Raw genomic sequence first — 22,049 nt, 5'->3', positions numbered from 1 at the left:
TGATATAGTTCACTTAGGTTCTCGGTTTAAAAGTCATATAGTATCTGACTTGACCAGCATCATTGAAACACTTTCCAGGTACATAACGTACATTCAAACAAGATAATTAGGTCATTATTGAAACTTTACTATTTCTTTCCGTATTTTAATACTATCAAATTCTCTAATCATTTTTTTCCCTCGTGTACACGCTTAATCAGTTAATCCAAAGGAAAAAATATTTCACCAATCACGTATTTGTTTCTGGCACCAACTATATCATTAAAAGTTAAAATAAAAATGTTAATGCCATTGTTAGGAAGGAATTAGGAAGTTGAATGGTATATGTATTTTACTATATACAGTAATCATCGAGAAAATAACTCATTACAACTACCCAACTAATGTTCTTGTCATAAACACTAAAAATGACATCATTTTGAGTCCTTCCATTTCCACAAAAAAAAAAAAAAAAAAAAAAAAAAATATGATCCGAAACCATTTTTGTCGAAACTGCAATTAAATATCTTAGAAGAAAGGTTTTGAGTTTTCCCATTTTTTCTTCTGTCAAAAGATTATGGGTTTTTAAAAAATAAAAGAGAGACTGAGAAGAGGACGTCAGCCGTCACATGACGGGAGGAAGTGACCAAGTGGAGGGAATAGAAGAAAGAAAGAAAGAAAGAAAGAAAGGCTCGAGAAAAGAGACTAACGACGCCGTTAGTTAGCGGAGAGGGTAGGTCCATTGATGGGGTCCTGAGTGGTACCATCGTCGGTCCAAAGAGTGTCTCTGGATTCTTAGACAAATTATCCGTACGGTCTCTTTTCTTTGCTTCAAAATCAAACTAACCTTCTTGTTCATCTCTTTATAGGCCATGAACATTTAACTCAGCTCCACAACTTCATCAATTTTTATATGTAACAACACGTTTTATTCCCAATTCTATACTTATCGATCAATGTTCTTAATATATTCATCGATAATCTTGTTCTAACCGTTCCGACTTGATTCGGTCGATCATGTTACTATTTTTCTTTCAAAACTATGAAATAGTAATGATATTAATCTCTCTATTGCAAAATTAATCAGTGAAGCTTTTACCTCACTATATAAGCTGCTACCTATTAATAAATAACCTGTTATCAATTTTAAACACATAATATTATAATTAATTCATATATACTGTTAGTATATAGTATATAATTTGATAGAAATTTGTTCAGCCGTTTAGTTGAAATTTGAAACAAAATATAGTATGTAACAGTATATAACAAAATACAGTTTCTATGGGCTTGTAATCTAATAACATGTCAGAAGAGACAAGACTCACAACCATAAAAGCATAGTTATATTACCTCTCTATAATCAGTAATCTTACCAAAGATACAGTAAGCTAAAATTAAAAAGGAGTTGAAAATTATTTTATTTTTGATTTTGAGAGAGTATATATACATATATAATAATAAATTCACCTAAAACCAGTAGTAACCTTAGGAAAAAATTATATAGACTAACCAATTTTATTTTATTCATAATTAATGTTTCGAAGTTGAATATAAGGGATACTTAACTTGTTCAGTGAATCGTAAAGATGATAAAATCCAAAACACCGTGGTCTACCACTTCTTTTTCTTGTCCAGTGAGACAAAAAAAAAACAAAAAAAACTTTCGATTCTCACGTAAAAACTATGCACATTGTACATTGTGTGATTTATCGAACTTCTATGAAATTATCGATGTCACAAGAACTGATGATTGTGTAATGATTAATATTTCGTGGACCAACGTATTTTCCATTATCTTAATATTTAGTGCCTATTACTATACTAATTTATTTCCGGAAACGAAGTTTGATTTGTAGAGAAATGAGAACTTATTTGTGTTTGCTTTTTCCTAATCACCGTTTTTAATTCCTTTTGCTTAATAGAATTATCTAGTACTCCCTCCGTATTAAAATATAAGATGTTTTAGAGAAATTTTTTGTTTCATAATATAAGATGCTTTCAAGTTTATATGCAACTTTTAGATTAGTTTAGTATTTTATATTATACAGTATTTTTTCTGATTAGTTGAACTTTTTAAAAATAAACACTTCTTAATCTACATGTTTTAGTTAAAACATCTTATATTTTGAAATGTAGAGAGTATACTGTAACACAGCATACGAAATGATATGTTATGATTCCTCAATAAACTACGTGGCTCGAAGTTAATTTGCTCATCTAGGGTTCGATGCTTATATTAGTCGGTAGTTGATATACAATGATCTATTTCACGTTTTTCCTCACAAAATTTATATTTTAATTGTGTTCTGCGAAAGTCTATACCACGCATTACAACTATATGTTTTCCAACTTTATTTAAAATAATGGTCTAAGTCTTAGCGTAGATAGTGACATAGTGTATGTAAATACTATTAAACTAGCCATTTTTTACTTAATAGTATATGTATAGCACAGAAGTTGGACAAAAACTGTATAACGTTAGAGCAGGCGAATAAAAAATGAAGGCGAAAGACAAGACAGAACAAACGGTACATGGTTCACATACCCTGCGATCAAAAAATTGCTGCGTTCTTTGGCAATGTAGCATGGGCTTCCAATACCTTCTATACACTTACATTATTTATTATATACAATTCTATGATACTCACGCTAACAAATACGATCAAAATTAAACATCATTGTTCACTGTATAATCTATATATATACTAATAAGTTAAAACTTGTAAGTGAGAGTATCTATCGCAACTAGCACATGTTCAAATTTTACTGATACTGTAATTAAGTGTTAAATTCTCAAACAAGTTCACCCCGCACATTCAATAATCAAAAATATTCAAAGCTAACAAAAACAAACTACCAATTAATACAATTCAGTCATGATTTGGGAACTCAACCCTACGTTAGATAGGAATGCTGCATAGTTGACCATTGGTCAAAGTATTTCCAAACTCACTTTTTTTTTTTTACTAGAGAAAATAGTCTCATATATATTCTCTATATGATTAATTTGCCTCTCAAAGAAATGCCAAATATGCTCGTCTTTAAAAAAATGTCAGTGAATTAAAGGCACTTTGTTACAAACTCACATTAAAAAACATTTCAGGGAAATAACATAAAATTAACGGAGTACTAATCACACAATTAAGAACTAGTAATACAAAACGATTCCAAAAATTACCGTGCATATGTATTTTTTTTTTCGTTGGTTGTGGCGCAACGTCCAAGGTTGTTGTCTGCCACGTTAGCCACCCCCACAGCTGTGTAATAACTAAAAAGTTGGGAAGAAGGTTTTTGAGTCTGGTAAAGGTTAAAACAGTGGAGTAGTAAAGAACTACGAACCGTAACGGTCTTTTGGATTTTCTCACTACAACGCAACTTGCCTTAACAAAAATGACCAAAGTAACCCTGTGGTTAAAAATAAAATAAAAAAGAGAACTTCGCACGGAGGACTTAATCACCTGCCGTTGATTATTATTTAATTAACGGTTCTGGTCAAAAAGTAGGACTGGACCGTGTCTCCGGTGTCACGTGACCTGAATCTCTAATTACGAGAACATTTTAAATTTTAAATTACACACACTTGTAATTATAGTTTAGTAAGATACTAAAATACATGTTTTTTTTTTTTTTTTTTTTTTCTCTTTGTCAGCAGCACAGGATAAAGGCACGTCCCAGCCGTTGGATTGGACCCAATTCTGATATAACACGTGTCGATATCTCAATCGTTTGACTTATGCGGCGTTTGGGTTTCGTCAAGCTTTAATTTTGTCTTGATTAGTTTTTATTTTTCACTAAATATCAGCCAAAAATTAAAGATTTTTTTTTTCTAATTTTGTTTGTTTAAAAGTTTGTTCTTTTATCAAAAAAAATTAAAAAAGTTGGTGGTCGGCACTAATATCTAATTATGTACATTAATGTCATAATTGTTATTTGCGTTACAAACGACTACCACTAATAATTACTGTCGACACATGTTTGTAGTAGTAGTACATGGTTTTGTTTTTCAATCTAATTTATCTCTAAAAATTTCAATTTCAATGAAATGTACGTTTTGGATTGTAAAAGTCTTTTTTGACAATTGTCTTTCATTCACTTAAAATCATCAATACAAAATCTCTTTACACTATTCATGAATCCGTTTTCCATATATGTACGTATTATTTAGCTAAAAAATTCATATTTTTAAACACTATTATAAGAAAACATTAGTTAGATAACAAAAAAAGAGTTGAGAAATACGAATGCAAATATTCACCTTTTGTAGAAAAAATATCTTTAATTTATCGTTTTTTAAAAAGATATTCGAAAAGAAATATATAAAAAGAGGAGTAAAGAGAGAGAGAGGGAGAGAGAGAGTAAATATGAGCCGTTTCAAGATCCTATAAAAGAGTCTCTCTCTACATTACATGTGCTCTGCCGCTTTTAAATCTCTCTTCTTCTTCCTCGTGTCACTCTTTTCTCACACTCTCTCTGCACACACAAAATAAAAATAAAAAAAACAATTTTTTTTATTTTGTCTCTCTGCCCAAATTTTTATTTTTCCAGGAATATTTCCTAGAAAAACCCAAGCAAAGCTTTAAGCCTTCCTCTCCCCCAAAAGTAGCATCTTCCTCTTTATTTTTTTCTCACCTTATCTCTCTCCCTCTATCGTTTGTGAAACGATTCCCATAAGAATATAACCAAAAGCTCTTTTACCTTACCCCCACCCTTTCTTCAACTTTCCGGGAAAAAAAAAAAGAAAAAATCCTTCACGCTTCAAGGCTTCTTCTCTCTCGCAGTGTTTTTATTTCGTGCCTTTTGTTCTTTCTGTAAAACAAAAAAAAATTCGCGTCCTTTGAGAAAACTTTTTGTTACCAGAGAGAAGAAGAGAAGAGCACCACTCTTGTTCTTCAAGTTTCATCCTAAAAAAAAACCCATCTTTATTCTTTGTCTCTTTTCTTTTTTTTTTGCTTTATGCTATAAAAACCCACATAGAGAGACACAGTCACAGTCTTGAGTGAAATAAACAGAGAGAGAAAAAAAATGGAAGCGGAGAAGACAATGGTTGTACCGAGGGTAAAATTCACAGAGCACAAAACCAACACGACGAGAATCGTACCGGATTTAACCAACAACCACCAAACCAGGGTTCTTCGTATCTCAGTCACTGACCCTTACGCTACTGATTCCTCTAGCGACGACGACGACGACGTAGATGAAGCGCAAAACAACAGATTCGTCTCTAAACGCCGTCGTATCAAGAAGTTCGTCAACGAGGTGGTTCTCGATTCCGGCGGTGCTCCTGTTGTTACTTATAGCGAAACCGAGTTGAAGAAGAGAAAGAGAGAGGTTAAGTCGGAGTCTACTACTGCTTCTCCCGTTGTTTCAGCTTCTACAACGACGACGACGACGGCGACGGGAGAGAAGAAGTTCCGGGGAGTGAGACAGCGTCCTTGGGGGAAATGGGCGGCGGAGATAAGAGATCCGCTTAAACGTGTACGTCTCTGGTTAGGTACTTACAACACCGCGGAAGAAGCTGCCATGGTTTACGACAACGCCGCCATTCAGCTCCGTGGTCCCGACGCTCTCACTAATTTCTCAGTTACTCCTACCACCACGACGTCTGAGAAAAAATCCCCACCACCTTCTCCGGTGAATAAGCAGAAGAAGAAGACCACGACGAAGAAGAAGAACAGCAAAACCAAAAACTCCGTGACAGCTTCTTCAACAATCAGCGGAAGCAGCAGCAACGACTGTCTCTGTTCTCCTGTTTCCGTTCTCCGATCTCCGTTCACCGTCGACGAATTCTCCGGAAGCTCTTCACCACCAGCGGTTGCAGCGGTGGTTACTGTCAAGGAAGAGCCGTCGATGACGACGGTGTCGGAGACTTTCTCTGATTTCTCTGCGCCGCTGTTCTCAGACGACGACTTGTTCGATTTCAGAAGCTCGGTGGTTCCAGACTATCTCGGCGGCGGCGATTTATTCAGGGAAGATCTGTTCGCGGTGGATATGTGTACGGATATGAACTTCGGATTCGATTTCGGATCTTCCGGATTATCCAGCTGGCAGATAGAGGACCATTTTCAAGATATTGGGGATCTATTCGGGTCGGATCCTCTTTTAGCTGTTTAAAATTTTAAATAAATAAATAAATAGTTTTTTTTACCGGCCGTTACTAAACGGAACCCGGAGGAAGTTTTGTATACCGGTGAGATAATCTCGGTGATGTTCGTTGTTAATTTTTTTTTTTTTCCGTTGTGAGATATAATTATATACTATAAGTCAAATTGTATTAATGTAGTTAAATGGTGATATTAATTATGAATGTTATTAACGTTTGTTGAATTGACTCCGTCTGTTAACGGTAATGGGAGGTCGTGTTTCTTTTTGCTTCCACGTGCCTCTGCTCTCTTTATCTCTTTTTTTAAAAATATTTTGGTCGACTGAAAAAATTCCTTTGATATTTTTTAGTGTTGTTGTTGGTGAAGGCACGTGTGATCTCACGTGATGGGAACAATTGAAAAGCTTTTTAAGCTAGTTTTTTGTTTTCTTAAGGCTAATAATCATTTTAACGAAACTAAAAAAGGCTAATAGTTATTTTATTGTTTACACGGTTACAAAACTAATAATCCAATTCTAAACTCAATAATAAGAATATGAAATAGTAGAAAGAAATAGTGGTGATTTGCCAGGTAGATTGAGACTAGATACGAAGGAGGGGAGAATCTAAGTTGATTTTGAAATGTGGCACATCATAGAAGAAGCTATAATTTTTGTCAGTTTATTCACAAGAAAATGAGAAAACGAAAATGTATTATTAGGATATTTTTCATGAGGATTAAATGAAAAGAGGCAGTTGGGGTAGTTGATTTGTCTAGTGTGTTTCAATCGCACTCTGTTAACAGTTTTATAAAAGTACGATGTAATGTTACTACGGTTGTATTGTTATGCACGCAAAAAATCTAATTGCTTTATACTTTTATACTAAGCTAGATTGTGTAGTAGATAAGATCGAAACACTGTTCTTTTATTGCTAATAGATATAATAATTAGGAGCTATTGATATGATTGATTTGATCAAGGTTTACAAACGTTATTCTTTATAGTCTTAAACGTAAAACGCACACGCAAAATGAATTATATCTATTGAGAAGTTAAAATTTCTACTGTGTTTGTGTCCTTTTCATATCTCTGTCTCATGTCTCCTTCTCTCATATACTAATTTAGTCGGATTCCTATGGGCTTTTCAAATTATATTTGTTGCTTTATATTGGTTTGTTGATTTGCATAAATCTCCTGGTCCTGAATAATCAAAATATTCATAATTGCCTTTTGTCCATATATTGTTTCATTGTTATTTAGGAATAGTGATGTTGCGATGGGTAATTTTAACATTTAAACCTCCTGGTCCATGCCTTGGTTTGATCCGATTACTTACGGTCTTGACTTGGCCAGCTGATCCCAAAGTTAATTAACCGACAAATTGCAAAAATTTACAACTTGTCTACGTCGATATCTAGTCAGGCTCGGGCCAACTTTGCTTTGCAGGATTTTTGGTCTTCCTCAACATGATGTTATTTAAGAGTTGATGGAGCTTATTTTTTTGGTGTGATTCATGAACATTTATAGACGTGATTCACATTCTTTGATGCACTGTTTGTTTGGCTTGTTTGCTTGTTGTTTCTTACCGTCACACAATCATAAAAAAAAAACAAATTTCAGCTTGAACATACTGTTGCTTCGAAACAAAAGTTAAGTAGATCTTATAATAGATGTTTTGGAACGTTTCAACTAAAAGTATTACTAGATCCCACAAACCGATTGGGACTGGATTACGTTCGCATTCCACTGACGGAACCGTTAACTCACACTACTCACACACTCATCATTAGTAATCTAAGCACACACAAATTTTTCCAACAAATAACTTTTAATGAAATTTAACTGTTAATTCGATAAATCATAAAAATGTGTCCAACAAAGTGTATACATATTAGAAATAACTCTCTTTATAAGAGAGTCTCCTAATATTTACTAAAAGGAAATGGGGTTTTGGTGGAAAAAACAAAATGTATACCTAAACAAATTTATTCGAAATATCTGATAAAATATTTAAAAAGCAACAACCAATGTAGTTGGTAAAGCAATCTGAAAATAAAAGTATTAAAAAAATCTAGAAAATATAACGATAAAAGATTGAAAAATATTTAAATAGAGACGTGAGGTGCAGGGAAAAGAACTGACGACACGTAGGCTAGAGCCGCAACTACTCGAGAAAGAGCATTGTCGTGTCCCTTTCGTTAAATACTACTCTCTCCTGTACTCTCTTTTTCTCCTCTGTGCCCGTAAGGCTCCTCCAGAGGCTACTGCTACTATTCTCAGTCCTTTTTTTTAATCAGAAATATTACATTTCGTTTTTTTTTGGTCGGATATAAAATGTGAACTAGTAACATTCATACATGAAATAAAAATATTTCCGACAATCTCAGAATTAACCCATGCAACTTGCTGATTTTAGGGTATAATAATATTCTAACACTTATTATTAAATGAGGAAAATAGCAACCCAAAACGCTTTCAAATATTTATTACGTACACAATTCAAAGACGTACTACGGTTAATTATTAGAGAATTCAGAATCTAGATGCAACAATATTGTAAGATTTATTAGATACGAAAACAAAACAAAAAATGCGAAGAAGTATTAATTAGTTTGGTCCCCTCTTCCCAAAAATGTTCATGTGAATTGCGTGATTTTTCATGCATACCCATCAATATAGTGTCCATTCTTCTATAACAAACAAAAAAAATAAAATTCAAAATGCATATGGACTCACATTTTAATCTCATGCTACAACAACAATGCGTATTCAAAGTTGTTGATGATCAATATAATTAACTGAATCATCAAAGTTTACATTAAGCATATACAAGCTTATTACTACTGTTAATCACTAAATTGATATAATAGTCTTTTGTATATATATGGGTTCAAATTTAAAATATTTAAAGAGGTTTGTTGCATTTATATTTTCGTTAATTCAAAAAAACAAAAATAGTAATAAATCCCAGTGCCCCTTCCTAAAATTCGTAAGGCGCCATAGATAATATCTATATACAAATACATTTTACACACAATCATACAAACACATATAATATTTTTATATAGTTATATATGTGTGTATGGTGTCCCCTCAAGCAAAGATTTTGTTTGTCACAAAATTCCAGAGCTCACTTGCAAGATTTATGCCAAAAGATAAAATGGGGACCTTTCATGAGTGATTTTTCTAATTATACTTAAAACGTTAGCATATATCATGATATATAAATCTTTTGTGACATATTCAACCGTTATTTGGTTAATTTCGAAAGGTATAAGGATAAATAAAACTAGGAGGTGAAAAAACCACATGTAAAAGCAAATCCTAACCATTCACGTCATGACATATATTGATCTAACGGTCTCCAACTAAGCATTAACGACCATGTAAGGGGGACATTTACGATGACGCGTCTCAGATATGGAAATGGTACGGCTTTGGATCCCGTGGACCAGCGAATCTGGACCATCCACTTGATACCTGTTGGACCATTGGATAAGCTTTTTGGTGGGAATGGTTGAAATGAAACCAAGTGTCTAAGTAGATCTTAACAGTTATTGCCAAACCAACCAAATGGTTGAACCGGATAAAACCAGGATTCTGTTTATCTGTACCGGTCAACGACTGTCTTGGCCAAAAAAGAAAAAAAAGGACATGATGGTTTCAAACTTTCAACGCAAGTTTGACTTCTTCCTGGTAATATCTCACTTGACCCTATCCGTATACATAATGTCTTACTCCGTATTTTTCCGTATTTAATGTTTGGTCTATCATCATTCCATTATCTGTTCTCCTTGCTCACGTCCATTTTTCAAATAATTCAAAAAAGGCTGACATAATGATCTTGACTGAGATTTGAGATTTATATAAGTACATACGATTTCTAGGTAGAGATATATGCATATAATTAAACAGTACAAATTAGATAGATGGGTTAACATTTAGGATATGCATAGTAAAAATTAACATGTGGAATAGAAAGTGAGTGAGACAGTGTCTCATGAAAAGTGGCACAGACACCATTAATAAATAACATGGACCAACAACAAAGGAATTAAATGATGATGTCTTTCATTTTCAATATTTCACGTACCATTCTCGTGTCATTCCCATGCACTTAACATGTTTGCTCTGCTTCCCTTCCTCCTTTTAATTTTACTGAACTAACCTTCCAACTACTTTTTCGGTTATCTCTAGCTCTATCTTTCTCTCCATAATGCAACAACAATCTTAAAAACTTCGATTTTGAATACCTTGTACTATAGGTTACTAGTTTCGTGACGATGGTCGCGGCTAAATAAAATCATAAATATATACCCGAGAGAGTTTGTGTGTTTCCTCGATACGAATCGGTGATCATCTCTTAGCTCTTACTAATCAGCTTTTGGTCATCTTAATTAGCTCTTACTAATCAGCTTTTGTGCTACGTGCAACATATTGGAAGCCTTCAAAAATGCATTTTGAATCCAAAACTTAAATATATATATATTACTATAAACGAAAATGTTTAGCAAAACAATTAAATTTGAGATCACTTCGATGATTGATCAGTCTAATTTTCTAAGAAGACAAAAGAACATGTAATATTGTTCTTTTGAAAAGGGCTTTATTGAACTATCTAAACTGGGCTTTATTCAGCCCAATTTAAAAACTTGCGTTTTTCTTGAGGTCATTGTCCCGTGATCGTGGTTGATCCGTTTCACCGGAAACATAGTCCCCAACAAGCTCGAATGGTTCATAGTGTAACAAGAAACGCAATGAAAACTAATTTGCGGATACGTATTTTTTTTTTAAAAACCAACTATAAATAATCCGAGTTTTCATAAGCTTTGGAAGTGCATATGGAGAAGTTTTTTTAATTTTATTATCCAATCAACATTTATTAAAAAAGCATATAAGAGAGCATTTAGAAGCTACAAATATTCTCATATGCTCTCATTTGAAGCATTTGTCAAGCATTTGTTATGCATTTTTCAAGCATTTACTTCTAAAATATTAATATATATTTAAATAGTTTTATATAATTAATTGATTTTGTAAAAAGTGTCAAAAACTATGATTTCATAAAACATTAATTTATTTGTTATAAGATAATATTTATCAGTAACTTATAAATGTTATTATTTAAAAAATATAATAATTTATTTATTATATTAAAAATATTAAAATTAAAATATATATGTAGATATAACATTTATCATATATATTATTATTTTATTTTAGTTTAATGTGTTATATTATATTAATTTAAAAAAATATTTTTCTTGTCAACAGCTTAAACAGATTAGCTCAAAATAACCAATTAAAATATTAAACTTAAAAATGTAAATATAGATAAAATGTTTTATAAAACAATTATAAGACTAATTATTTTGTAATTAATGTGTTATATTATATATATATATATTTTTAAAATTTATTAAACTACAAATATATTATATGTATAACAATTTATAATATTTATTAAATGTGTGAAAATATCTTTTAATTATTATATAGTAATGAGTGATTATTAATTTTTCTAATTAACCACATTTAAATTATATATTTAGTTAATATTCTGGAGCAGTTGAGTGATAAGATATTGAATTTATATTTAATATAACATTTAATATGTTATATTAACTAAATATATATAATCTAAATTTAATATTTTTACCTCTTTTATTTCAACATTTTCTCCTTTTTCCTATATTATGATGCCGAAAACACTCCAATGGTAACTGATAAGGTACCCGACTTTGTAGACTATGTTCAAAATTCTCTTCGAATTGTTGATAAGAGATTTCACTTGACTGCAAAAAAGTCATAGTAGACAATTAGAATCTCGAGTTTATTAGAGAGAATCGAATGAGTCGACAAATAATGTTCAATCATCAACCAACAAGCACTATACTTACCAAAGGCCTTTTGATGTGGTTGACCGGTTGATTCTACAAGAGATACTGAAGCAAGTTTTCGATAATGACTTGGCTCCATATTTTTTCCTCGTTTGAGGTGATTCAGATTTTACTAAGTTAGTAAAAGTGTTGAAAGACAATTGCTATAAAGTACTTTTAGCTATTAACATAAAAAAAAAGTCGAGCTATAGTAGCGAGGGAGATCATGTATGGTTTTGGGATTTGATGTACACTAAAACAACATCACCAATCTAGCGTTTGGTCTTTTTACTTTAGACCATGTCAAGGATTTTGAAACATGTACATGATATGTATTTGACCTATATCTTTCTTAAAACACTTTTAAGCTTTAATTTTTTTTTTTTTTTTTTTTTTTTTTTTTTTTTTTTTTTGTAGATTTGTGTTTCCATGTTTTATTTTATATCTTTGACAAAATCAAAGTATATCATATGATTCTACATTTTTAGAAATGGTCATCAAAGAGGAGAAATGTTATGAATGATATTATATGTATAATGTGAATGCTTATATTACATATGGCTTATTAGTAGATTCTAAAAGGTTTTAGATGAGTTAGTCTCAAAGCTAAATTATCGTATTGTATTCCTATATTGTATAGGTATCATGTGGGATATGATTGATAAGAGAGAGCACAATTCTCCTAATGTCTCTTAGTTCATAACAAATTTTTAATCAATTTTTATAATAATGAGTCGGTTTGGTATTTAAACCATTTCAACATATTGAGCCAAATAAATATCTAACGGGCCCAAAAACTTGCTAACTAGGTTGGCCCATGGACAGCCCAATAGGAGTCTATGTAAACAATACTTAATAATAATCACAAAGTCTCTTGATCCAGCGCCGCGTCTCTCACCTTGTCATCATCGCGTCTCTCACCATGTCCACCAGATTGTTCCCGGAGCCCACCCATACCAGAGCTTACTGTAAGATTCATCTCTTGCTCGAAATTGATTATGATGTATGATCGGGGGATCTGTCTAGCTAGTTCCTCCTAGTATATTTTTGTCATCGATCAGGATAATTAAATCTGTAATTTTTTTTTTATTTTTTTTTTGGCTGATCTTGTTCGTAAAATTGGTTGTTTAAATTCGTTTCCTCGTTTCTGGTATGGCAGATCGTGACACAATTGTGATATGGGAATGGGAGGATTACGCAACACGAGAAAAATTCAACCCTCGTTCGTTTAAGAAGAAAGTCAGATCATCTCTCAAGAAGGACGGTTATATTGTCGGGGACTTGTCCATCTGGATTTACGCTCCTGAGAATACATGGTTGACTGATATGCAATCGCAAGACATATTTTATCACGCTGGGCTTGAAGTCAATCCCCTTAAAGGTATATATGGTGATCAAAAGTAGTAATATTCCTTCATTCACTTTTTATATTGATGTACGTTTGTGATATTCCAGGGGATAAACGTACATGTCACTTTTTATATTGAATGTACGCTTGCTCGAAATTGATTATGATGTATGTTCGGGTTTAATTTGAAGAAGAACCTGACTCTGAATATGATGAAGGAGAAACTGCCTGTGATTGTGAAGAATGACTTAGCTGACTCCGAATCGAAATGTCCATCTCTCGAAGGACACTCATCAACAACTACCTCTGAAATGCCTGTGGATTTGTAACAATTTATTCCTAGCTTAAAAAAAGGCCTGTGTATTTGGAATTAATAGTATCTCCCCAAGTCTAATACTATAAGTTTATATAATCTGAAAACGTGAAGACTCGTTGACATCTCTGGCATCGTTGACATGAAATTATGGTGATGGTGGACACTCTTGTTTTCTGAATAATGGTATAGTATAGTTTAATTAGTAAGGGAAACTAGTGAACATGTTTTATAGTTAAAGGGAAGACATATCTATGTGTTTTTTTTTTTTCTAGTTTCTAGCCTGTAAAATCAACAGACAATTTAGTGTGCGATACCATTGGATGTAATTACAGATCTTCCACAATTGCTTTTTCAACATCAGCAATGGCCTAAAGAAACACAATCAATGTCAGCCTATTCATTCCAAATTAACACCATACATGTAATTAAGTTGTAAGCTTATAACATGCAATGGTATGTACAAGCAATATTTTCATAATCGTAAAATCAAAAGGCATCAAGGAACAGCTAAACTTACACTCTCCAGAACAAATATATATTCTGGCCATCTGGAAGTGATAACGTGATAGTCTTGAATGGTTTCGTTCAGCCTCTTATACATTTCATCAACAAATGGAGTTGTTGAATGTTGTGTCCTGACTCCAGACCATTTTACCTGCTCGAATGACAGTTCCTAATAATTTGATACAAAGAAGTTAGTTTAAAGAACGTGAGCCAAGGGAAACTAATTTTGCTTCTCCATATCTTTGATTTGAAAAAGAAGGAAAAAGAAATCTGAAGGAAACCTCACAAAATATCAGTATACATATATACCAGAATATCAAATCATCTCAACAACTCACCTAATTAATGTTCCAGTTGGAAAGATCACGTTAAAAGTCCGCAGTTGCAATCACAAGCTCTACAACTGTTGGCCAGAGGGCGGACATGCAACAAGGAATGCTCGAAGTCTCTATTTCAGAGATCAGTGCTATATATAGACGCTGAGAGCAGGTTTGGAAGTTCAAGAAAACTGCATACAAAAAAATATAACAAACAAAGGGGCAATCAACAGCTGCAGGAAATTTAGAGTGTTGTATACAGTAGTTAACATAGCCATGAAGATCCCATCTTTAATAAAATTGCTAATAACAACTTAACAAGTCTAAAAATCAACAACCATATATAGTAAGATAATATTTTCTGGTTAAAAATCGCTTAGTACGAGAAGAGGCTACTGTTGTATGAGATAAAAGCTTTACAGTTTCTCAAGGAAATGGACTGCTTAAGTGTCTCTTATAGTATACTACAAAGAAATGCCAAATCCACTTATAGAGCCGAAATCAGAAGAGATCAGATCACCAACCCAACTAAAATATTAATGGCTGCAGTTATCATCAAAACTTGCTGGATAGTCAATATATATATAGAGCTGGAGTTTGCCCACAAGTTGATGTTCTGGCTCACGAAAAACAGACCACCAGCAAAAAGTTTCGAAGCCTCTATATGTTTTCTTCACTATTAGAAGGCATTTGAAACATACTACCTAATTACAAAGGCAAGTAAAAGGAAAAGCACACGCCCAAAATCCTTCCCCGTCGGATCAAGGATCTCAGCAATCAGATCATCAACAATCAGAAATAAAAGCAACAAGAACCAACTAAAAAAAAAAAAAAAAAAAAAAAGATTTGAAGTTTTTAGTTTCAAAACAAAACTTCCGAACTCTTAAATTGATTCAAGATCTTGATCACATATATATGAAGGGGTCCTGATGTGATGAGTTACTGTGCCATTCATTGCTTTCTTTCTTCATCGTCACTAAGCATTATCACATCTGCGTAGAGATTTGGTCAAAGAACAACAATAGAACATATATGGTTTAGTATGTCTAAAGCCAAAAACACAATCAGTCAGTGACACAAAAGCAAAAAACACTTGAATCACCTTCTTTTGTCCCCACCTTAGGTTTCTTTGCAGGTCTTGCACTACCTGAAGCCACACCGGTATCATCAACAGACATGATGAATTCGAGATCCTTTATGACGGTCTCAAGCTTCTTCTGCATTTCACCAAACTTGTTGCCCAACTTAGCAATCTCCTCCTTCCGCTCCAATTCTCGTCCTTGCTTTTCCACAATATCATCAATAGTGACTCCATGCGTTTTCTCTAGAAGCTCAAGCGTTTGGATTAGACTTCTTTCAGAATATTGTACTCAGCAATTGGAACAGTTTCGGACGATTTGTTGTTCCTCTTGTCCGATTGGTGGTCGCAACGACTAGACATTGTTGTCTTCAATCACAACAACAACAACAAAAGTCTGCAAATTTAAAGAAGACGCTCTACATCTATCTATCTACAAAACCCTAAAGCTCAGATCTTTTGTTGACCAAACTAAAGATGGTAGAGACAGCTCACAAGATTTGGTCTTTCTAAAGCGGATTCCTATCATTTTGTCCTAAACCCACACCCGGAAACGAAATAAACAGAGGAAAAAAAGGGATCTTTCCCGATAAAAGCTTACTCGGAAGAGAAAAAGCGTCGATCTTTTTCTCAGTTACAGAGAGCTCGGCGTCGATGATAAGCGACAGAGATGGAATTGAGTCCTATATAACACACAGAGCGGGAAAATGCAAAACGAGTGTTAATTAGAGCGTGTAATTAATTAGTCTTATCCACTATAATCATATTTAGTTTATTCTTCACCACTCATTAGCCACGCGGACCCATCCCCATAATCACCTACCACAAATATTTATTACATACCTAAAATTCCACAAAGTTTTATTGATTCAAGATCTTGTTCAAAATTCTCTACAAATGCTGTCATATGCTCTCATTTGAAGCATTTGTCAAGCATTTAACTCTAAAATATTAATATATATTAACATAGTTTTATATAATTAATTGATTTTGTAAAAATTATTAAAAGTATAATATCATAAAAATTAATTTATTTGTTATAAAATTATAGTTTAATGTGTTATATTATATTATTTTTTTTAGAAACAGCTTAATAGATTAGCTCAAAAGAACCAATTAAAAATATTGAAATTAAAAATGTAATATAGACATAATGTTTTATAAAACAATTATAATATATATTAATTATTTTGTAATTAATGTGTTCTATTATATATCTAGATTTTTAAAATTTCTTAAATTACAAATATAATATAAATATATATATATAACAATTTATAATATTTCTTAAATGTGTGAAAATATATTTTAAATATTATATAATAATGAATGATTATTAATTTTTCTAATTAACCACATTTAAATTATATAGATTTAGTTAATATTATGGAGAAGTTGAGTGATAAGTTATTAACTTTATATTTAATATATTATATTACTAAATATATATAATTTAAATTTAATATCTTATCTCTTTCATATGCGACGTCGAAAACACTTCCATAGTAACTGATAAGCCACCCGACTTTGTAGACCATGTTCAAAATTCTCTTCGAACAATTGATAAGAGATTTCACTTGACTGCAAAAAGAGTCATAGTAGGCAATCAGAATCTCGAGTTTATCGGAGATAATCGAATTAGTTTACGAACAATGAGTTTCAAGCTGATTGATGCACATCATAGGAAGAGGATATGCGTCGTATGCAAAAAAAGTGGTTTAATCATCAAGCAATAAGCACTATCCTTACCAAAGGCCTTTTGATGTGGCTGACCTGTTGATTTTACAAGAGATACTAAAGCAAGTTTTCGATAATAAGTTGGTTATATATGTGATTCAGATTTTACTGACTTAGTAAAAGTGTTGAAAGTTGTGGCTATAAAATACTTTTAGATATTTACATAAGAAGAAAATCAAGCTATAGTAGCGAGGGAGATCATGTATTTTTTTTGGGATTTGATGTACACTAAAACAACAACACCAATCAACGATTTTGAAACATGTACATGATATGTTTTAGTTCATAATAATACTTTAATCACTTTTTATAATAATGAGTCAGATTGGTTTTGCAAGCCAAAAAATCTAACGGGCCCAAAAACCTGGCCCATGGACAGCCAACCAATGATTGACAACCCTTTAGGAGTCATATAAACCCTTCTTAATAATAAATACAAAGTCTCTCGATCCAGCGCCGCGTCTCTCACCTTAATAATAAACTAAGATTTTGCTATTTTGTTTTGGTTTTTTTGACAAGGGCTTTATTGAATAATTGAAACTGGGCTTTATTCAGGCGCATTAAAAAACTTGCGTTCTTTTTATGGACATCGTCCCGTGATCGTGGTTGATCCGTCTCAGCGGAAACATCTCTCTCGCTCTGTCTCTCTCTCTCTCTCTGTCTAGGGTTTATACATTTCAATGGAAAAACAGAGTCCCCAACCAGTGTGTGGCCAAGAAGCTCTCAATCTTCTGAATTGCGTCGCGGATTCACAGTTCAATCAAGAGAAATGTCTCCGATTCTTGCAATCCCTCAGAGAATGTGTTCTCTCAAAGGTTAGTCTTTTAATATATTATTTTGATATCTATTGACTGATCTACGAGTTCTATGTTAAATTCTTTAAGCATAGTTAGTTATTAGCAATCATTACCTCAATCTAAATCTTAGTTTTAACTTTTAAGCATTTGGAGTTTTTGGTATGTAAATTATGAAGGGGAACTAGTAAACATGTTTTATTGTGATTTGTTACAGTCTGTGAGTGATTTGTCATAGACAATGTGTCTGAGCTTTAATACTCTTACTCTGGACCAATGCAATGAGATGATCCTTCTATGAAATGGTTGTTAGTTTTTTTCTAAGAGGTGTCTGTATAGCCCATAAATGGTAGGAGGAGTCAGTTTTGTCTTTCATTTCATGATCTTGGTCTATGGTTTTCTCCTCTTTGTTTCTTTGAGGGTTTATAACTTTTATATGTCTGACTCCAAACATAGATCCTTGCTTCATCTCGTTTTGAGTGCAAACTATCGAAATCTTTCTACTTTCCATTAACGTTTTCTTTTTTGGCTCTCTGTTTTTGATGTCAATGATGAATGTTTCAGAAAGTTAAGAATTTCTCGATACCGGGTCAAGACCATGTCTCTGAGGGAGCAGCTTCAGCTACAAAGAAACCTTCATAACCTTCTTCTGTTCCTATTTTTCTTGTATCTTTTTGAGTTGTAATCACATAGTTGATTTGTCAGTTCCTATTTTTCTTGTATCACATATTTCTTGTATCTTCATAACCCCTCCCTCAATCAATGGTTTGTCAGTTCCGACCTTTGTTATAATCTCATGAGTACGATTCGGGTCTTACTGTTTAACACGCCTCTGAATTCATCTTAGAGGAATAGATGTGTATGCCAAGACCTTTTAGCCATTTTCAATGGCGCTCCGGTTATAAGTAACCGAGAAAATCTAGCGTTGGCAGAATTATTGGTTGCCTGCTGTCGGAACCTATCGGCTCTGGTGAGTCAGGCTTTAGCTTATTTTCCATCTAGGATCTTCGACACACTCGTATGACAGGCTATTTCAGGTTTCAGTTTCTTCTCCTCTCCGTTTGAGTCTTATGGAAGGCCTATTATTGGCAATTTAAGTTTTTTGCAGCATTACCTTCCCTCCAAGTGCCTTGGATCTTGGATCACGGGACTTTGGTCTTGTCCAGCGTGTGACCCCCCTTTTCAGGGATTTGCGGTGCATGTTCGGAATTTAAAAACCGCGTACGTTCTTATGCAACGCTGGCGGCAATGGTTTATCAAGATGGCGCGGCAATGGTCGGTCATCCATCACCATGAGTGGCCTCACATTACGTGGGAACTCTCTATCTTTAGGACCTATGGTCCCCTTTGTTTATCTTCTCACCATTTTGGTTGTAAGTCAAGCTTTAAAGCTTGTGGACAATGGCTGTAGTTTATTTTTCCTCCTGTGTAAGTTTATTGGTGTGCTTGGTTTCCATTCAAAGGAAGCTTGTAATCCTTTAAATTATATAATGGAGTTTTTGTTGGCAAAAAAAAAAAAATCACATAGTTGATTTATTGTAATGCCTCAGGACTCAAAAGTTGGGTCATGTCACGTTTTCCCATTGTTGTCTTGTGTGTTGAATACTAACATGTCACGTTTCTACGCTTGTTATACCATCTTATTTTGGCTACTCTTTGATTCTCCATCGCTAACCTGTCCACATTATTTTATACTACTGAGTGATCGACTCCATTTATAAAGAGATCATCTTTTTTTTTTATGTTCTCTGCTTTCTTTGATGTTCGGATTCTCTTACTGCTCATCTTCAGATGTCATTAAGGAACACAGCTTAACAGATTCAATCAAATCTAATGAACAAGCATGTCACTTAATTCTTATTTAACTGTTCATGAAACTAATCTTCAAGTAGATCTAAGATAGGATGGAAGCTGCTTCACTTATTACTACCTTATGTCAGGCTAAATTCGCTTTACCATACAAAGAAAATTAATGTCTTAAATCTCCAAACTCCGAGACAATAACAAGAACATGCAGGGGATATTCATAGTCATCATCTATGTAGAAATAAAAGCAACAAGAACTACCAAACTTAAAAAAGATTTGAAGTTTTCAGTTTCAACACTTCCGAATTAACACTGTCCTTCTCCAACTCCTAAATTGATTCCAGATCTTGATCACATAGGTATGAAAGGGTCCTGATGTGATGAGCTACTCTGCCTTCCATTGCTTTCTCTTTGATCCCCTTCCTCATCGTCACTAAGCAGCATTATCACATCTGCGTAGAGATTTTTGTCAAAGAACATGGTTTAGTTTGTCTAAAGCTAAAAAACACAATCAATCAATGACACACGACATATCAATAAGAAAAACAAGTGAATCACCTTCTTTTGTCTCCACCTTAGGTTTCTTTGCAGGTCTTGCACTACCTGAAGCCTCACCACCACCGTTCATCTCAGTGATATCATCATCAACAGACATTATGAATTTGATATCCGTTTCGAAGGTCTGTAGCATCTTCTGCATTTCACCAAAATTGTTGGCCAAATTTGCAATCTGTTCCCTCCTCTCCAATGTTCGTCCTTGCGTTTTCTCTAGAAGCTCAATCGTTTGGATTAGACTCTTGTTCTCTATCACCAGACGCTCATACTTGTCTTTCAGAATATTGTACTCAGCAATTGAAACAGTTTCGGACGATTTGCTCCAACGACTAGACATTGTTGTCTTCAAGCTAGATTAAAAACAAAGACACAAATCACAACAACAACAACAAAAGTCTGCAAATTTAAAGAAGACGCTCTACATCTATCTATCTACAAAACCCTAAAGCTCAGATCTTTTGTTGACCAAACTAAAGATGGTAGAGACAGCTCACAAGATTTGGTCTTCCTAAACCCATACCGAAAAACAATTATAAAACTGGGAAAAAAAAGAGAATCTTTCCAGAGAAAAGCTTACTCGGACGACAAAAAGCGTCAATCTTTTTCTCAGTTACAGAGAGAGTCAGACGAGAGCTCGGCGTCGATGATAGAGAGACTAAGAGACAGAGATGGAATTGAGTCCTATATAACACACAGAGCGGGAAAATGCGAAACGAGTGTTAATTAGACTGTGTAATTAATTAGTATTAATGTATTATCCACTGAAATCATATTTAGAGTAATCTTCACCACTCATTAGCCAAGCGGACCCATCCCCATAATCACCTACCACAAATATTTTATTACATACCTAAAATTCTACAAATTTTTATTACATACCTAAAATTCCACAAATTTTTAATTACATAAATATATTTACTAATTTTAGTCTGCAAAGAGATTTGGTCAAAGAACATATTTAGTATCGAAAACACAAAATTAGTATAGACTATCAAATTATGTGAAGTAACTTTTTTTTTTTTTTTTATGTGAAGTAACCTTAGTACGTACCATCATTTGATAAACTCTTGTTCACTTCAGGTTTCTCTGCAACTTTTGTAGTACCCGAAGCCACATTGTTGCATCTCTGTTTCTTCAAGCGACCTTGAAGTCTTATATCCTCTTTCTGGGGGATGCTATAACCATAGATTGAAAGAGAAGTTAAGGTAAGGAAAAGAAGCTTCTTACCAAATCTCTAAAAAAAGGTTTGGCCATCTAGCTAATAAGATGAAAATGTTACCACTAGGTCAAAACTCTAGAGCTTCTGACCAGCACATAACCAACTAACAGTTGACTGGGGTTGGTCCAGCAAAGAATATTTTGGTTGAACATTTATATACTTGATATATAACGTGATAGTCTTGAATGGTTTCGTTCAGCCTCTTATACATCTCATCATGTCCTGACTCCGGACCATTTCACTTGCTTGAAAGACAGGTTTGTAATGATACAAAGAAGTTAGTTTGAAGAACGAGAGACATGGGAAAATACTTTTGCTTCTCTATTGCTTTGATTTGATAAAGAAGAAAAAGGAAATCTGAAGGAAACCACACAAATATCAGTATCTCAAGGAAACTGAAATACAATGCGCAGTCAAAAACAACAGAAAACCA

The 22,049-nt window shown here is 33.4% G+C and overlaps 1 protein-coding gene, 3 long non-coding RNA genes and 1 pseudogene across 8 annotated transcripts; 3 read left to right on the top strand and 2 right to left on the bottom strand.

Annotated features, from left to right (window-relative positions):
• The first annotated feature begins 4,331 nt into the window (after positions 1 to 4,331).
• On the top strand, positions 4,332 to 6,306 carry LOC104717919 (ethylene-responsive transcription factor CRF2 pseudogene; annotated as a pseudogene). Its single transcript, XR_015569329.1, has one exon. The product of XR_015569329.1 is annotated as an ethylene-responsive transcription factor CRF2 pseudogene (transcript).
• Positions 6,307 to 12,771: 6,465 nt separating this feature from the next.
• On the top strand, positions 12,772 to 13,728 carry LOC104717917 (uncharacterized). 2 transcript variants are annotated; one of them, XR_015569269.1, is made up of 3 exons: positions 12,772 to 12,910; positions 13,102 to 13,323; positions 13,398 to 13,728. It is a non-coding gene; the product is annotated as an uncharacterized LOC104717917 (long non-coding RNA). The 2 variants fall into 2 exon arrangements; XR_015569270.1 differs by having other exon boundaries at positions 12,896 to 13,016.
• A 201-nt stretch (positions 13,729 to 13,929) lies between these two features.
• LOC104717918 (uncharacterized) lies at positions 13,930 to 15,419 on the bottom strand. Of its 3 annotated transcripts, XR_015569273.1 has the most exons (4): positions 14,915 to 15,270; positions 14,449 to 14,618; positions 14,124 to 14,279; positions 13,930 to 13,974 (listed from the first exon to the last, which is right to left on the bottom strand). It is a non-coding gene; the product is annotated as an uncharacterized LOC104717918 (long non-coding RNA). The 3 variants fall into 3 exon arrangements; XR_015569271.1 differs by lacking the exon at positions 13,930 to 13,974 and having other exon boundaries at positions 13,980 to 14,279; positions 14,952 to 15,419; XR_015569272.1 differs by lacking the exon at positions 13,930 to 13,974 and having other exon boundaries at positions 13,980 to 14,279; positions 14,915 to 15,271.
• Positions 15,420 to 18,679: 3,260 nt separating this feature from the next.
• Positions 18,680 to 19,688, top strand: LOC147935875 (uncharacterized). The gene is made up of 2 exons (XR_015569268.1): positions 18,680 to 19,006; positions 19,135 to 19,688. It is a non-coding gene; the product is annotated as an uncharacterized LOC147935875 (long non-coding RNA).
• Positions 19,689 to 19,936: 248 nt separating this feature from the next.
• LOC104717915 (uncharacterized) lies at positions 19,937 to 21,118 on the bottom strand. Its single transcript, XM_010435560.2, has 3 exons — positions 20,975 to 21,118; positions 20,401 to 20,747; positions 19,937 to 20,294 (listed from the first exon to the last, which is right to left on the bottom strand). Exons 2-3 carry the CDS (start codon positions 20,732 to 20,734, stop codon positions 20,194 to 20,196), a joined length of 435 nt encoding a protein of 144 aa, XP_010433862.1. The 5' UTR covers positions 20,735 to 20,747; positions 20,975 to 21,118; the 3' UTR covers positions 19,937 to 20,193.
• Positions 21,119 to 22,049: the final 931 nt, after the last annotated feature.

The sequence above is a fragment of the Camelina sativa genome, chromosome 10, assembly GCF_030686135.1.
Source record: "Camelina sativa cultivar CO46 ecotype springtype chromosome 10, ASM3068613v1".
NCBI lineage: Eukaryota > Viridiplantae > Streptophyta > Magnoliopsida > Brassicales > Brassicaceae > Camelina > Camelina sativa.
The sequence above is the reverse complement of the archived record's forward strand: the minus strand, read 5'-3'. Positions and strand labels throughout refer to the sequence as shown.

What these genes read in the sequence shown, in the direction of transcription:
- LOC104717915 (XM_010435560.2), bottom strand. Translation starts at nt 20,734, where the DNA reads ATGTCTAGTCGTTGGAGCAAATCGTCCGAAACTGTTTCAATTGCTGAG. An exon ending in TAAGGTGGAGACAAAAGAAG is followed by an intron (nt 20,295 to 20,400) that starts GTGATTCACTTG and finishes ATCTCTACGCAG; the next exon opens with ATGTGATAATGCTGCTTAGT.